Here is an 18,577-nt window from a genome sequence, read left to right on the forward strand (position 1 = left end):
ATGGGGTGGCCGCGGGCGGCCTGGGGCCCCCTCGGGCAGACCCCTTCACCCTCCGCAGACCCGCCAGGTTTCAGCCAGCAAAGAACTCGCCGCGCCAAAGCCCCCTCCTCCGCCGGCACCCCCCGGCCGGAGGAACAGCGGCGCCTGCACGGGATTTCCCCTCGGGCGGCTCCGAAAGGCCGTTCACCCGCTCTGCCTACCGGGACAGGGCGGGGGGGCAATCCCGGGGGCCGCTAGCAAGCCCGGGGGCCGCTGCCTCCCCCCCCCCCCCCCCCCCCGCCAAAATGCGCCCCCACGCCCCCCCTCAGGCCCCAGGGCCGCCCCCGGGGCCCTGACAGCCACTTCCGGACGCGCGGAAGAAGGGGACTGGAGGGTGGTGGGAGGTGGCGAGCGCCCGCTCCGTGAGCTCCCATTGGCTCGCCCCGCTGCGGCGCGTCACCGCCGGCGCGGCCGCCGGTTGGCCCTGCGAGGCAGCGCGTGTGGCGGGGCGGGCCCGAAGAGCGGGTTGGTTGGAGGTTGGGGAGTAGGGGGGGCGGGGCCGCAGGTCTCCACGGCGACAGCGCCGGGCGGGGCGGGGCGGGTCCGGCGCTGCCGTCGGCGTCACGTGCGGCGGCCACGCCCGCCGGTTGGCCGGCGCCCCCCGGCAACGGCGGGAGGGGAGAAGGGGGGGGGGGGGGAGTGCCACGTGACGAGGCACCGCCCGCCCTCCTCCCCGCTCTTTCTTCCTTCTCAGCGCCCCCCCCCCCCCCCCGCGGCGGCCGGTTGGCTGTTGCCGTGGCGACAGGGGGAAGGAGGGGGCGGGGCCGGCCGCCCCACCTCAGCCGCGCCGCAGCCCGTGAGCGCGGCCCCCGCCGCCGGCAGCGCCGCCCAGCAGCCGCCGCGGCCGGGAGCGGAGCGGGGGCGGGCAGGGCGGGGCGGGGCGGGGCGGGGCGGCCCATGGCGGGGGGGTGAGGAGGGGCCGTCGGCAGGTGCGGGCGGTCCGCGCTGGCGCTGGCGGCGGGAGGATGCGCGAGTACAAGGTGGTGGTGCTGGGCTCGGGCGGGGTGGGGAAGTCGGCGCTCACGGTGCAGTTCGTGACCGGCACCTTCATCGAGAAGTACGACCCCACCATCGAGGACTTCTACCGCAAGGAGATCGAGGTGGACGCCTCCCCCTCCGTCCTGGAGATCCTGGACACGGCGGGCACCGAGCAGTTCGCCTCCATGCGGGACCTCTACATCAAGAACGGGCAGGGCTTCATCCTCGTCTACAGCCTGGTCAACCAGCAGAGCTTCCAGGACATCCGACCCATGCGCGACCAGATCATCCGCGTCAAGAGGTGACTTGCCCGGCGGCCGCTCCTCCGACGGCCGCGCCCGACGCCCACCTGCGGCCCGGCCCGCCGGGGCCTGCGGGCCGCTCGGCCCCGTGTGTCTCTCCCCCTTCCCCGTCCCCCCCCCCCCCCCCCCCCCCCCGGCGCCGGGCCGCCCCGCAGTGCCCGGATCTCCGGCCCGGGAGCTGCCCACGCCCTGCCCGCTCAGGTGCCTGCCCCGCGGCTTCCCTCCCTCCCTCCCTCCCTCGCCTCCTACCCCGGCGGCAGGACACCCCCCCCCACCCCCCCCCCGCCGCTGCCTCGCCCGCAGCCCCGGGCTACGCGGGGGCGGGGGGGGTCCGGCGGTTTCCGCTGCTTCCCCCCCCCCCCCCCCCCCCCCCCCCATAGCTTTGCGTTTACGACGCGGTAAATTTGGGGTGCTGCTGCGTGAAATATGGCAGACAGGCTGGCCGTGGGCAGGCGGTACCCTGTGCCGCGGCCGTACCCGGCGGGCGGAAAAGCGGCTCCCCGAATTACAGCGTTTGGGGTCAGTCGGGTCAGTCCCCGGGTGTACTTTCTCCGTGGGCGTGCTGTGGCTGATGGGCGAGGGAAGCGCCCGGGTGTTTTCGCGCGGCACACGTCTTCCAAGGCAGCCGGAGGTCTGCCTTCTCCCGTACCTGCATAGGTATTTCCGTGAACTTCCCACTCCTAAAAGTGCACAGAACGGAAGCCTCTTTCTTGGGGAGGAGGTGATGGCTGTGAGCGTTAGGCCTGATGTACGTTTCTCTTAAATTTCCCACGGTCACGTTGCCAGCCGCTCTATTGCGAGTGAATCCACAGTGGTGAAACACCGGTGCGCACCGCCAGTTTGTTTTTATAACCACTACGGTGTTTAGATATGCGTCAATCAGTTAGATGTCAGCAGCTGAAATGCAGCCAGTCATGCTAAAATAGGGGTAGATGCACCATTTGAAATCATAGCAACCGTTTGAACCAGAGCGTGGATGAGAAAATGCCGCTGGCCAGATCATCATCGCAGGCAGAGATCTGCTGTTGCCGGTGGAGAGAGGTTGTAATTATGTCGCAGAACTGGTTGTAGCTTTGGCTTGGACACCTGAGAGGGAAACCCTTGTAAATAACTTAGTTGGACCACAGCTGTTGGATTTGCATCTTAACATAGAGTGGGGGATAAAAGGTGATAATGGCTAATGGTGTGGGCAGGTATGGTCTCTTCACAGAAACTACCATTCCAGACCAAGGCCTGGGGAGGATGTGTTTTGAAATTGGGGAGGAGGGTGATTAGGGGAAAGAGGAGGGAGGAGGCAAAGCGCTGATATTTTTAGACTTGGAACTTTCTCATAGTAGGTATTTCTTAATGTGTGTCCTAACTTTTTCACTGGAGATTTCTAAAGACCAATGTAATGAAGTTATTTTGAATTTCTTATGGAAAATGTAATTTCCATATCCTCACGACCCTTACCATTCACACGTACCTTACAGAAGAACATTTTTTTCTTTAAGTAGTTAGGGTAGGCTTTATTAATTAATAAATGCATTTGGTTTCCCTGCATATTTAATCAGTGATATAAATTCATTTAGTCTCTGAATGCCTAGCTGTGCCTTTTGCAGCTTGCATTGTACCTTGCAGTGGAGCATCTGCATGCAGACCCCAGCTGACAAGCTGTAAATAGGTGAGGCAGAACAGAAAGCAACTTGTACTTCCATAGTTACATTGACTCAGCACTGCTGAGAGTGGGTCTAAATGCTGCTCTTATTTTTCTTCTGTCATCTCTTACTGCAAGACTTCAACTTTTGGCTTCTGGTTAGGTACTTTGTAAAAGACACATGAGCAGTGTTTCAATCCTAAATTTTACTTACGCAAAGTAATCTGAAAGCAGCTGAAATCCTGAAAATTTTAGCAAGTCCTGAGGATTTTAATAGGGTTGTAGTTGAAAGGGATATGCTGTTGACTTGCGATATTAAAACGATGTAGTTCCAGCCAGTGTACCAGATCTTTCCTTGTCAATGTACCTCATCTTAGTTTGAGGGTTGTGTTGTTGTTGTTCTATTTTGGAACTCAAGTTCATAGGCAGTTCAAAACCTAAATGTGCTGTTGGCTTAAGCTTGCATCCTTTTTACCAGTTAAACTGTAAGAATGCATATTTGCAGATATAATATGTATCTGTACAAGGACTTCTAAATTATAATTTACAGTTGCACAAATGCTTTTAATCCATTTTGAGAGACAAATAATCATAGTCCTGTTTACTTAGGGATTTTGGATGAGATGTACCTGGAAACAATAACTATACGCTTATATTGATACAAAACCATGGTATAAAAAATCTCTGAACTTTCTTTGTACCTGAAAACCAATTGGCCAGGTTTCTAACTTGTCAGTTTTTCTGCATTTTACATGTTGTCCTTGCTATATATATATATTTTTTTTTTTGATGAAAGAATTCCTACTGTGTTATTATGTAATTAGAGAGTAATTTTAATTACTCTCCCAAGAAGTAGAAAAGCCAGGTGAAGTTCCCTCTTCAGGTTGAGATATGCATGCTTGAGTGTCCTACTTCCCTGGTCGAACCAGGCCAAGCGAAGCTAAGGGAGTCCTTCACTACACCTGAAGAAGTTGAGTTACTTTATAGGAATGAATGACATGTTCATGAATGAAAGAGGGGAAACAAGTGGACCTTTACTTAACTGAAGCTTAGTGGTTAGAAGAGGTTGAGATCACTCTTGACAATGTAGTTTCAGTTCTCATTAAATGACTATTTAATATTTAAAAATGCATAAATAGACTTAGAAACAGGACTGAAAATCAGGTTTCCCAGTTTGCAGAGAAGTCTCATAATGGCAAAACTATGAAGTCAAGCTTCCTTGTGTAGTGTGGGAGCCTTGCATCCCTTTCAGTCATGGTGCACAGCTTTATCAAGAGTGGAGGATGCTTCCATAGCTTTTAAGCAGGTAATTAAAGTTCTGTCCTGGGAAATGATTTAAATGTAAACCATATGTTTATTTTCAAAGTAAATAATACAGGATGAGTAGAAGGAAGAAGTTTCAGAAGTGTCCTCTCTACTCTGGGCCAGAGTTTCCCGCTGCACAGCTTGCTACCAGCACTGGATGAAGGATCTTGGTGGTACAAAATCACAGCTGCCATTCTTCCTCCTCCAGATGCTGCGTCTTACAACAGTTTCTACTTGAGGAGTGGCTTGGCTTTAGCTTGTGTCATAGAAAGCAGTCACTTCTGCAATCGGCTCTTCTCACAGTGCCCACAGCTGGTCCCTCTTATCTGGAACGGGTGTTTTCGTATCAGTGTGGGAAACTGAGGAAAGGGGATGTGTCCTAGGTGGGTGAAACAGTGGATATCTTGTTCTGCTGGATGAGGAGTGTAATTGGAAGATAGGAGGACAGAGGGGTTGTGCCTGGTGTAGGGTGGTGGGTTTTGCAGAATAAGGCCAAAGGTATAGGGTTGGTCTCTGGGTTTAGGAACTTCCTTAGGAGTGTTTCCATGCTTGTTTGAAGCTATTATCATTGATGATGATAACCAAGTAGACAATTTGGGGAGCTGCTCTTTGCTTTACCATTGACTGCTTATCTGAAACTCATTTTTCCGACCCTGTGATTTTACTGTTTCACGTACCTAGTACCAGTTTCTGGACCCTACTTGTGCCAAATGTCCATTAAGCTTTGTTTCTTCTGATTCTTGCAAATGCTGGAGGTTTATACTGTTGGAAAGATGGAGTGTACATAATATTTTTTTTTTTAATGTAGTAGCTTTGAAGAGTACTTCTTACTATCTGTATACAAGAAGGATAAAGGGAATCAGCTACTGCCTTACTGCCTCCTGGTGAGATATTACCCAAGATGTTACCTGTGCACTTGTAGGTGCTGCAAACCTGGGACCTTCTTTCCCTCCAGAGTGGATTTGCAAGCTTGGCAGCAAAGAACTCCCTGTTGTTTATGCTGTGGACAGAACTTGCTGTGGTTTCAGAATCAGCTGTTTTCCAGATAAATCTTTTATTTGTGAGAGCAAGGCTAAATTGGATGAGTGGGCCCATGCCAGTGAAGATCAGCAGTGAAGGAATAGCAGGAGCTGTCAAAAGAAACAGATTGGAAGCGATACACCCCAGTTAGATATCAAGGTTTAGAAATAAGTAGTGGATATGCAGATTAAGCAATGTAAATTTTTTTTTGTGGAAAAAGGAGTTAGGTAACTTCTAAGACTTTTGTGTTTGTCTTGTGTGTGATTAGAAAGCTCTCTGAAGAGAATCTGCTGAGATTTACCATATACTGAATTTTAATTTTGGGTATGACTTTGACAATGTTTTTATCCCATGAAGGTATGTTTAAACCTTGTTGGGTATGTATTCTAGGTGCTCGTGTAGCCTCCAATAATGCAATTTCTCAATCTGTCCTACAAGCTTTAATATATATATTTTTAGTAGAAATCCATGAAATAGAGAAGTATTATTATTTCTTTTCAAGCAGAAAACTAAAGCACAGAAATAAAGAACTCACAGTTAATTCAGAGTCTTCACTTGCAATAGTTTGTCTAGATGTCTGACCAGTGCTTTAAAGACAGGATTATTGTGTTCATGTTTTGGACACTTTAATAGATTCTACGTAAAATAGTATTTTTGAAAAATGCCTATTTCAAGTAGTGAAAAAAACTTTTCATTAATCTATTGCTTTTTCTCTAGAAAGCAAAGACTGGAAAATTTATTAATTGACTGAAAATGAAAAAGGTATATTGCTATGAAATATCACAGAAATGCGCCTGCGAGTTGAGAATGTTCTTTGTGATGATGTTTATCATCAGGATGAAAGTCTGCCTCCCAGTCTAGGGATTCTGTCTGGTAATTTAAAACATACAAGAGATGTAATTATTGAAATTTATTAATTGTGAAATCAGCATCTTGATTCAATGATAATTGATGTATTTAGTGACTTAATGGTGATTAAGTCTGAAAAACTACACTTGAAATTACAAATTGCTCAAATGTCTAGTTTATAAACGTTGCTTTCCAAGGACTATGAAAACTAAGTATGTTTTTTATTCAAGGACCATAGTTCTCTTTAAGCAAGATTGAATTTACCAGTTTTCTGAAATTCTATGCATTTCTCATCTTTATTTTAAGAAAATAACTTTCTGAGAACTATTTAGAGAATTCTTCATAAACACTGCTATAACACATTCAACCACAAATATGGCTCCAGCCTTTCAGGAAGAAATACTGAAGCATTTGGTAGAAGTGAAACTTGGAAAATCCTGTTCCTTCTGAAGTGCTATATGCAAAAGCTTGACAAATGTCTAGGGACTTTCATAGATGCTAGCTGTGTAGAGATGGTAGAAATAAGAATAGACTGAAATCTTGAAGTCTTTTTTAGCAAGAGTTCTTTTTCTTGCAGTAATCTCAATGTAGTGGATTGATTAGAGTACTCATCTTTACATGAAAAAGGCAGGGCAGGTAATAAACATGGCCCCCATTCTCTATAGGGTAGCTGGCCAAGCTGCCAGCCACTCTTGTACACCTACCAGATGAAATTTAGCACTTTATTGCAAGATTAATTGATTTTTAAATCACATCAAACACTTGTATGTATTTCTGAGAAAATGTAGGAATCTGGATGGAATTCTGACATAGTGCAGACATTGACCATTGTGTTAAAATAGTTAAGTACAATAGAGCAGCTATACTGACCTACTGGTCCTTCTAATTATTTCTTTTTTCCCCCCCTTCTATTTAAGGGGCACCTATGGATAGCTGTTTTTCAGGTGAGAACCTTACTGATTTACAGGAAGAAAATGCAAATATGTTGAGCATCTGTAGAAATAAAAAGAAGTGATAAACACAAGTAGTCAGTCATATCAAATTGACCCTGTATATAACATCAGAACCTTCAGTGGTGTGGCCATCTCTTGTGTCCTTTTGGAGAATTGGTAGGTAGATTGTCCCATAGAAAGTGTCTGTAAAAGAGTACAAGTTTGCAGGATACAGGACATTACTGTAAAATTTAGTTTTAAACTCAGATTTTTAGTTTCTCTTTGTGTTCTTGTGTTTTTAAAATAACTTTACAACACTTCTTTCTGGCTCTACAGAGATTAGATTTTTTTTATGTGTGAATCTACCGTTGTTTTAATTTGAAATTAATGAACTAATTCTGTCAGACAAAATTACAGGTTTCTTGATTTAACTGGGGAATTCATACATAGACAATTCTCTTAAAGTCTCTGACAGTGTGCAATTTTAAGCTACAGAAGATTATTTTAAAGTTGCTTGGCTTTAGTCTTGGATATTTCAAGGTGCTCATGCATCTTCTGAACATATTACCTTTAATGTTCCCCTGTAGAAGCTTTTGAATTAAATTCCATACTTTCAGAGTTCTCTTGACTATTTTTTTCCCCTACCCCTTGCCACTCTCACTTTCTTGCTAATCTAAAATATTCATGCTACTTCAAGTTACTATCTGTGGAAACCATGAAAATTTGAGACAGTGCTTATAACCAGAGCCTCCTGATGTTTACGGGGGGGGTGGGGTGGGTGTGGGGGGGATGTGTGTTTTTGGCTGTTTCACCCCCCTGCCTTCCCCCTTCCCCCTGCTTCCCTAGCTGATTGTATAGGTATTCCTTTCCAAGATTTATTTATTTTTCTTTGTCAGGTAAAATGGCATGATAGTTTCCATATGTGGGCACAGAAAATAAATCTTTCTACCCCCTCCTGCTTTTTAGGTGTTCTTTGGACTTTTATTGAAAAAGCCATGTAGGCAAGCTCCTTTTGTTTGCGTGTTTAATTTAGACGGTGCTAGTTTAGAGTATAGTGTATATCTTTTTTTGGGGTGCCTGTATCACTTAACATCATCTCTTTTCAGGTCTTAATTGCTACTGTAGCTCATGTTGTTGTAGAGGTGTGTGAATAAATATGGATAGCTACAATTGTCAAATAGTAGAACAGTATGTGGCAAGACATTAAATTTGTTTTCAGTTTTGCAGCGTTGCTTGATTGTGTCTCTTGTAAAAAAAATGCTGTTTAATGTGTTAAGGACCAAATATAACAGCGACTTTAATGGCTTTCATAGCTTAGTACAATAATATAGCATTAATGCTTGGGGTTGAATGTTTTCTATCTTGCTTTTCATTAAGCTGTTTTGACACAGATTTTTGCAATGAATATTTGGAAAATTCTATCAAAAAAAAAATCATTGCTCATTAGAATTTCTGTTTAGCCTAGAGGACAATAATTCTTTAAATAGTGTTTTTTATAGCCAACACAGTTGGCAGTAACTTTCATCTTTTCTTTCAAAATAACCATGATTTTCTAATCTTCAGTTGGATACTATGTGGATAGAAACAAATTTTGTTGTTTGGTCATACATAAAACATTCTGGGTAACAGTATGTTTAGTTAAAACTCTTATGTTAACAGGCATACTTCTTGGACTGAGATTTCAAAAACAGACATTCTTTGGCGGTTGAAAGCTTTTAGATGAAATTTTGAAATGTCTAAGTGGGTGGCTCTCCCAAAAAAATCATTAAATCAATTAATTTTCTAGTTTTTCCCTTAATTCAGTATCAGATGTTTACTTTTTGTACCGAAGAACAAACCTGGGATTACTGGTTATTTAATTTCTGAAATATTGTAAATGTTGCTCAAACTTTTTTTTTACTTTTTTTTCTCCTTGTAAATTGTGTAGGTGGTATGTGATGATAACATTTCGAGAGAGAACAGGGAAGCAATTGGGGCTGCAGTGCTAAATTATCCTGGCACGTAGTGACTTGTACAAAGATTTACGTGATTAAGGTAACAAGAACTATAACTATCTGCTTCTTCACGTTCTCTTATTCATTAGCTTCTTTCTGGTCTGTTTTTTTAATTTTTTTTTTTTTTTTTCACAGAGATTTGCAGTACAGGACTAGTATTCAATTTTTGCTGCACTAAGGCAAATGGTATAATCTAGGTACAGTTTACAATGATGAGTGCAACTAGAACACTTTCTTTGTCAGTGGGTTGTGTTTTAGCAGCTGTGTTGTCTTAAATCCTAGTCTAAACAAGAGAATTAAAGGTGTGATATGATCAAGTTATCATTTCTCAACATTAATGTCATGGGGCTAGCTCAGATGGTGCTGTACTCTTTAAAAATGCAATGATGACAATATTTTAATTCTTGTCTTGATTTGGCCTAGACTAGGTAAAAGATCAGGTGAAGGACACACACAAAAAAAAGAGTAAGTGTTTTTAGAGTTGGTTAGCTTGTTTTGAAGCATCACTTGTGTCATGTAGATAGAGCTTTAGTGACTTTTAAAATATTGTTATTACCTTCTGCAAAAAGCCAGAGTAATGAGGCAGACATTTTAAAGCATTTTAAAATACTAGAATGTAATAGCTTAGGTTAGTGGTCTGGGGTAAAATAAAATATAACTTTTACTTTATGGAATGGTTTTGTGGCTTCCTGTTATTGTTCTGGTTAGCAGGTAGCCACCTTAACTAAAAGATTAATAGTGCTTGAGATTCCCATGTGAGTATCAGCTCAACTACAATTTAATTTGAACTGGAAATGAATTCGATAAGGGTGCTGAACTTAAGTGCTCAGAATGATGCAAAGAAGAGGGCTGATCAACCTATTTTATCTGATTAGATCTGGGTGCAGTTTCCCACATTGCTATAAAATCTTTTTTTACTGCTGTACAAAATATAACTTGAAATGTTTTATAAATGTGCAAATAATTGGAACGCTTTTAAGACCTATCTAGAAATACATAAATTAAGTATTTCCTCAATAATTGCTTTTCTTTTGAAATTCCCTTACCATGTTTTCAATTCTATTTTTAAATTTTAGAAGCTCCTTGTTTTTGTCAGAACAAAACAATGAATATTAAATGTTTGTGTCTTATGCTGTTTTCCTCCAAAGTTATAACTGAGTGGGAAAAAAATTTGTTTTTAACCACCTCTGTATTTAATTGCACTTGGCCATGATGCAGAGTCCTGGACATATGTATTTTTTGAACTACATGACAGCAGGCCTTATTTGTATACTGCTAGTTGTACAGTTTTTAAGAAGGTATGTTTTCAGGCTGTTGATTACTTTCTACTGCCCAAAGGACTTGTAAAGGGCTTTCCTAAAAGAAATCTCCTATCTTCAGGTTCAAAATTTGACTGGTTTTCAGCGGAATTATTACAGCAGAAGGGCAAATGGTGGCATTTTGTGGTTGGTTTGTGTTTTTTAACGTAAGGAGTTCAATTTCATTTTGAAAATAGTTTGGAGGGCAGAAGATGATCACCTTGAACTATTTCTTCTGGAACATTTTATAAGATGCCTTTCATACACACACACTCCCCGCCGCGCCCCCCCAATCTAACTGGTCTGAGTGTTTCTTAGTCTCCGATCAAATCCAGGCTCTCCATCTCGGTGCTTAAAGAAGGCATCTGCTCTGCTAGTCTCAGAAGCAGTTAGATTCTTGGTAGCTGACATACAGGTTACTCCCTACAATGCCTGGAAGAGAAAAACATGAGTCACCTTCTGCTGGGTTAACTCTGTTGTCCACAACCGAAATCCAAGCAGTGATTTGGAATAAATTCTCCCATTACTTTAGTCCATTTTGGTGTGGTGCTAGGTTTGGGGATGGAGGAGTGGAGGGTGTCAATGTAGTACCACTTAAATCTGTTTGATCTGCCTGGGTTATTTAACAGATAACCTCCTCGGTATACAGTGGGGGTTTTGTGGGTAGGAGAGGTTGGTTTCGTTTTTGTACCAAGTGTGCACAATGTTGTGTAAAGCAGGGAATCCTGGCATTGATCTGAATGTGCAGTGCACTGGAGGAGATGCTTTCCCCCCCATGTCAGCCTTCTCTTTTGCATTTCATTGAGAAATAGGTCTTGCAAAATAGCCTAATGTTTCTTTTCTGTGACAGTTCTTTAGGAATCTGCTTTGCTCTGAGATGTGTAGTCCTCTTGCAGCAAACCACTTGAACTATCTCCTTATATATGTAGAATCTCTCTGAGAGGCAGGCTCTCTCACTAATCAAAACACTTAAATTCTAAAAGAACAGAAGAAAAATGTAAGTCACTATGCCATCATGGAGCAACAGCTGACCTTTCCTAAAATATTGTGGTCACCTGGACTAGGGGAGTCTTCTGGTGACCACTGTACGGGAGTTTGCATTTTTGCAGTGACTTCTTAATCTAAAGTGAATAAGCAGACCTGAGAAATCCCTGGGTTTCAGTCCCTAGTATCTTTCTTCAGCTTGCACACGTGATCTTTTTCTATTCTCGTTCCCTCGGGATTTGTGAATTTGCCTTGATATATTTGTATTTGCCTTCATGGTGGTGCATCTTCAACAGGAAGATTGAAGAGTATTTTCTCAACCTCTCTTGTAGCTTAGTGGTTAGAGCAGTCTTCTGGGAAAAGTAGATGTGAAACTTGTATGACTAAAGAAGGCATGTGGTGCATGTCTTCCACCTTCCTGATCAGTGCTGTAATGACTGTACCGCTACATGAAATGCGAGAAACAGCGGTGTCACTACTTGCCTTTATTCCCATGGCTTTCTGTGGAAGAGGTATCTGCTGTGGTTTTTGTTGAGTGCGTTACTAGATTCACAGAGGAATGTATAGTGAGTTGGGCCTCTCGAGGGACTTGGCTGCTTTCATGCCTCATCTATAAATCCCAGGAAAGTTTAGGTGTGTGACCCCGTTGTGGTTCCAGTATATGGGTCAGCTGGGTTTGTACAGCTGTAGGCCTTCAGACAGCTACCTTGTTTTGACAAAAGCTTCAGACAGATGCAGCCTGTCAAGAAATTAAGTGGGTAGGCAGAAAGTTTGTGGAGCAGTCTCTTGGACATGGCTCCCTAATTTCTGGAGTACCAGTATATTTACCTACCTCAATTTTGCATTCCGGTCCAGGATGTTTTTGTCTCTTTACCTCCTGCTTTTTCACATCAGTTTAATTTCTTATGTTTCGAGCAGTGAATTTCTGAATGCCTCTATATGGATCTTGTTAGTCCAGAATATTGAGTAAACCACAGACTTGATGATCGTATCATCCACAGCATGGGCTTGATGATTCTTGTACATCAAATGCCTTCCTTCTCTAAAAAAAAATAGTTGTATGAACAGGTTATATTGTATTGCTGATCATAGCATTATATTTGGAGTAGAAACTGCTTAGGTGGCTCTCCTTACAGGAAGGAATGATAGACTCTTTCTTAGGAAGAAACTGGAGAAGCAGATGATATCAAGATAGAGTTTTAATGTTAAATATCAAATGTGAAGAAACTAGATTAATTAGTCTTCAGAGGCATCTCTGTGTTTTCCCTAGTTTGGATGTCTGCAGCCTCACAACACCAGAAGCTGCGGATGCTCAGCAGACTATCTTCATATCATCTGCTTCACCAGGAGTTGTTATAGGTTGGACATGTGAGAGAATCAGTAGCCTTCTGGTCTTTGGTCCTCGGTGTTCCAGAAAATTTAGGCATGATGGCACATTCTAGAATTTTACTCAATACAAATATTCCCAAATTTGATTTAAATTGTGGAGAAGCTAGGCTGTCTGATGTGGTGAATGAGTGGCTGTGTTTTGATGGGATTAGATTTGAAGAATCCTGTGCTGCCTTTAAAGATAACATTATGGATCAGATGATAATTTTGCCTGGACTGTGTGAGTTGGTCTTGCTTCTAGTCTGGAACTATACACATTATAGTTGTTCCATCTGGGACTGTGTAACCTCTGTTACTTATTGAAGTATCACTATATTCTTATGTAGCTGCTGCAAATTTCTGATGAGTCTGTTTACCATCTAGCAGTTTTTAGTCAAACCTCTTGTAACGCTTTTATATCCAGTGTTCTCTGTAGCCAGATTTCACAGCAACCAAAGTCAGATGCTTGCTACCCATCAGATGAGTCTGTCAGGAACTGTTGGCAAGGAATGCTGTTCGTATTACCACTCAGAGTACCAGTTTTTACTTAAAGGTCTGGTGTTATCATGGAAATAGTCCTGTTGCCACCAGGCCCTGTGCCTCAGACTCTGCTGAGCACGCAATTGGGGCATTGCTGGACTTGCTCCGGAGCTGCGTGAGGATGGTTTTCAGGAACCGTAGTGAGCAAATGCAGTCCTTGGACAGCCTTTTGATGGAGCGGGGCTACTGTTCTTTTCATCTCTTTGATTTACGCTGTCGGTTACATTTGTAATTGCCAAGAGTTCAACTACTGGACAGCTGTAACAGTTTATAAACAGGACACATAATGTGAATGTTTAACTAAAAGCAGGGTGCTCTCTCAAGGGAAGGAAGTGCCTGGCACTTGCAGACAATATGAGCCCTCAGTCATACCATTCAAAATACCATTATCTGTCTAAAAACTATATCACAAGAAGCTTAAGATAAGCATCCTGGTAGTCTGATCTGATGACGGAAAGGTGTTTTCTCCTGTCTGCTTCCTCTTACTACTTTTGTAACTCTTTGATTAAACAAACCCACATAATTCAGTTTTTACCCACCCAAGTTTACAATATAACTATATTCTGACAAATAAAATATATGGAAAACTAGGGTCAGGATACTTGAACTTAAAAGGTTCACATTGATCTGGAACATAAAGCAGAGGGAAGGAGAGTGCAATACACAGAATGCACATCAGGGCTCACTGATGTATCCGTAGGCTTGATAGGGACACCCTGAGGAAAAAACTGGTTACAAAGATTTCACTTCTGGGAAGGATTGCTACTTTGTAGACTCAACATAAGAAAGAAAATAGGATTTGAGAAAAACACCCAAAACCTGATTTACCCTGTATTCTTTCCATGGATTCTCAAGAACTTGATCATTCAATATGATTTGCTGGATTTTTTTTTATTGCAGGATATTTCTTTTTTTAATGTATCTTGTTCTAGCCCTCGTAAACTGTATTTGTATAAAATGTACAAAAAAGCATCCTTTTTTTAAATTGAGATGATCATATTGAACAAAGAAAACAAATCACCTAAAGGTGTGAAATTACTGAGCTTACTATATGTTGGATTCTTCTCCAGGTGGTTTTTAGTCAGAAATAGTGACTGCCATCATGGCAGTTTCATCTGCCAGAGAGGGACAATGGAAAGCTCAATCTTGGATGAAAGCTGAGAAGGCACACCTTGAAAGTCCCTTATTACTCTAAAATTAAACAATTGTATTGCCTTCCTAGCTGGGATAATTGGACTGGTAATTGAAGTCTACGTTCTTCTCCCAGAGATGATCAAAACTCCTTCCTTTGAAAGACTTTCTGTCTGTCAGCAAGAAGTGCGGTTAGATTAAAAGGACTGGGAACAGTCTGGGCTTCACACCCCCGTACACACCTTCATATTAATTGAAATGGCCTTTCTGCATAGAACAACTTAATGTGGAAAAAATAATTAGTGGACTATTTTCAGGAAATTCTAGTTACCAATTAGTGATTCAATGAAGTTATAATGGGCACTAGGGTGTGTGGTACCTTTAAATATAGGCACTTTCTTAAAAGAAATCCAACTTTCTCAAATATTTCCTTACCCTTATTACTGTTGCTTTTGTTAAGTCTATAAATTATCATCCTTTCTGTACCTAGAATGTGACAGCCATTTAAATATTTGGGTAATATTTTGTTTCTCAGAATAAAACAAAGTACGTTATAGTTTAGCATCTTTTTACAAACTGTCACCTAATTCAATTCTGCCACTTTAAAAATAAGCTTACCCAGAGAGACAGCTAAAATGTACGTATATACACAAATACATGCATATATGTGCAGAGGGGTTTTTCAGTCTTTCAGGGTGTGGGGGTCAGGAGCCAGGAGAAAAAACAAAATGTGGATTTCATCAAGTTCTGCACTTATCTTCTATGTAAAATATTTTAAAGTAGGCTTGGTCCACATGTGAAAATGTTATGACTAAGTTACTTTCTGATCAAGTTTAGTTAAACCAATATAAAACCACATTGTTTGTTTCCTACCTAATTTAAGCAATATTAAAATTGGCGTCCATGTGGGAATTTACAACATTTTTAAAGAAACTGTTGAGGTTGACCTGGCTTGTTTGTTTGTTTGTTTTTTTGTTTTTTTTTTTTTTTCCTTCTAAAAAAAATGCCAGTAGGAGACGTAGCCTCTTGTTGTGAAGGTTTTAATTCTTTTTTTCTCTCTCCCTCCCTCTCTCACACATGCACACACACGTTGCTTTTTCTATCAGCTAGCAAAGCCCATCCTTTCCATCGGTTCAGCTGAGCAACCGCCTCTTTGGGCGACACAGGCCTGCAGCCGCCAGCGAGGTGCCAGCGGGGAGGCGCTCCAGTGCCCGCAGGGTGCTGGCAGCGGGGACCCTTGGGCTCTGACCCCCTGCACCGGCCAAAGCAGCCAGGTGCTGCAGCCCCCGAGGTGCAGCGGCGTGGTGACGGGGTCCCGGAGGCTGACCGTGCCGGCGCGGGCATGGCCTAGTAGCTGATAGAGTTAATGTGTGCAAGATAAAACGGTCTCCGAGGTGTTTGAGTGCCACAAAGTGCCCTCATCGACCATAAAATGGCTGTCAGACAGATTAGTAAAACTCTTCTGGGAAAAGGGAGCTTTTTTTAACCTAGACTAGACCCAAACAAATTAACATTTATACGGTAGTTAAAATAGAAATAGCTTAATATCTGAAATTATGAGTATATCTTAACTCCTCATTCTAGCTGGCTTCATTTTAATAGTCAAATACTAGATCTGAGATATACATACACACACATGTAAGGAAGAAGAAATTGTTTGGATTTTACTATTTTACGTACTATGTACCCTATATTTAATGTCATTTATAAACAAGTGCTTACTAGGAAAGTTCTGGATACTAGAATGGGTAAACTTTAGTTTCAAGTCTTCCAATATATTCAGGATGCTGATTTAGGATGTAGTAGTCTGTTGTTGTTTTTCTTTAATTGGTACCTGTCTTATTGTACGAGGAATGGAAAAAAAACTCTTAAGAAAATTATTTCTGAAGTTTATGCTCAGCATAAAAGAGAGGTTATCAGTAAATCATGCTTCATATTCACTGCATAGAGGTAGTATGCTGGGAGGTAGTGTTTTATACTTGAAGATGAACCAAAACTTATTTTTTAAAACAAAACAAACCCCATGTGACTTCTTTGGAAGCTCTTGTTTTTGTTTAGCAATCTTCAGATATGGAAACAGTTTCACTTACAAGCTGATGTACTCTTTTGGAATCAAATTTATAGAGTTACAAAGTTGAGTTGTTAAAGATGGAGGTCACTTCTGAAAACTGTGGAGAAGAAAGTGTCCTTGGTGCTCTGTTCATTCAGACATTCCAATTATTTAAACCAGGTTCATGGTAATTCGATAAATTATTTTGTAAAATAAGGGCTGCCAACTTTGTGAAGTCATGGCAGAATGTTTTTCTTTCTTAAGTTGAAAGTCTGGTAGAAACTCAGCAGAAGTGAAGAAGCTTTCAGAGCATCTATTAATGAAACTAGTCAAGGCCTTCAGATTCACATATATTTGCTTTGTTGGTGATAAAATTTATTTTGGTAAAAGAGGGCTTGACTATAGTCAAAAGGATATGTAGTTATAGTAATACTTCTTAAGTAAAAGAGAAAATGATAGAGCTTGTGCTATTTTCTCCGAAATTGGTTCACTATACCAGAGTGGCCACTTGCTTAGAGTTCCTGTAAAATAGTCTATCTTCTGAAAAATGCCCAGAGTTGTAACCTAATTGTACGGTTGTGAGGAAAATCTGTCTCGACAGAGCATTTTTTGCAAAGTTTTCTTATATGCATTGTAGGATATTTTTATTAGCTTGAAGGACATTACACTGTATTCTTCTTTGGTTACTAGGGCAACAAAGAAGTATCTGCTTTGTACTAGATACACAAATTCTCTTCAGGCTATGCAATAACATACAAACTCTGGTATCCACCTGCCTTAGCTTCTACACGAGGATTGATGAGAGAGCAGAAATTTATGCCAGGTTGTTTGCCCCTTAGCCCTATTATTTTTATTTTAGTTTTTCTTAAGTTTTAGTGGCCTGCAAAAGGTTAGATTCTTTAAACACATTTAAAAAGCCACTATGAAAATGCAGTTCGTATCCATACATATTGCTTGATTCTACAGACCGTATAGTGGCAATCAGTTTGCCAGAGGTGAATTTTGTGATCCAGGCTTGCATATGTTTTCAGAGGTTAGATCTGGGTAGTGCTGAAAGTCATCAGCTCTTACTTCTTGGAGTAGAGTTCTTACCTGGACATGAAGGAGAAACTTTCCATGCAGTTCTGACTGGACAGCACCACACAGTTGTTCCTGAACTCTAATCCTTTGGAAGCAGGTGATGCTACTAAGAAGGTTTTTAATTAATTGCTAGGCCTATTCTTGAAGACTGTAAAAGTGTAATTTTAGTGAGCTAGAGAAAATCCTATTAGGATAGTTTTAAGTTTTGCAGTGGGATGTTTATCAGTGATTATAAATTGGTTAAAGGCATGTAAGAGTGTGTTCACTTTGAACAGTGAAATGATACCTTACAGGTCTTCTGGCCCTTCTAAAATGCATATGCATTTGGCTCTTTGCTAGCCAAAATTTTTACTTTGTGTATCCACTAAAAAGTTTCACTTTCTGTAGTTTAAATAAACAGGGATAAAGAGATTGAAGTTATCATTAATTTATGCCTGAGCTTTAGTTAATTCTCTAGAATCTGGTTAATTCACTTTGCTTTCATAGTTCTAGGATATATGTCTATTTTGAGTCCTGTAAGTACGGTTATCAGTTCCTCTATATAAATGAATAGCTATAAGTATTTACATAGCTTTGGCATTTGTTTTTCAGCCCATTTTCTATGGAAACAAGCCTTATGCAACTCAGTTGTCTGCTTGTCTCATCTTCCTCCATTACCTACCAGTAAGTTTTGAAATCTGTGACAAAATCAAATGCTAGGACAAGTTCCCAAAGATGTCATGGAAGTTCTGTCCTTGGAGGTTTTCAAGACTGAACTGTACGTGGCCCTGAGCAAGCTGATTGAGATCAGAGCAAGGCTGACCTTGCTCTGAGCAGGAGGTTGGACTAGAGACCTCCCAAGGTCCCTTCCTGCCCCAGTGGTTCTGTGGTTTGATGTCTGGAACGAATTAGAAATCTAAATAATTATTAAGTTCAATCTGAGTTGTTGGTGGGAAAGACACCCTGTCAGTGCTCTAGTTGTAGAAGAAAGTGTGGTGTGTGCCCAGTCCTAATTATGGACTGGATAACAGCGAGAGCAACAGTTATAGGCAGAAGGAAAAAGTAGAGCTTTAGATATTAGCATTGACGGAA

General features: G+C 42.0%; 1 protein-coding gene across 1 annotated transcript in view; it reads left to right on the forward strand.

Annotated features, from left to right (window-relative positions):
* Positions 1 to 943: 943 nt before the first annotated feature.
* Positions 944 to 18,577, forward strand: part of RAP2A (RAP2A, member of RAS oncogene family) — a 31,721-nt gene continuing 14,087 nt past the window's right edge. The window contains exon 1 of the mRNA XM_042806095.1: positions 944 to 1,318. Coding sequence (XP_042662029.1) covers positions 1,005 to 1,318 — 314 coding nt within the window. The 5' untranslated portion in view covers positions 944 to 1,004. The remainder of the gene's footprint in view (positions 1,319 to 18,577) is intronic.

The sequence above is a fragment of the Tyto alba genome, unplaced genomic scaffold (genome assembly GCF_018691265.1).
Source record: "Tyto alba isolate M040663 unplaced genomic scaffold, T.alba_DEE_v4.0 Super-Scaffold_45, whole genome shotgun sequence".
Taxonomy (NCBI): Eukaryota; Metazoa; Chordata; class Aves; order Strigiformes; family Tytonidae; genus Tyto; species Tyto alba.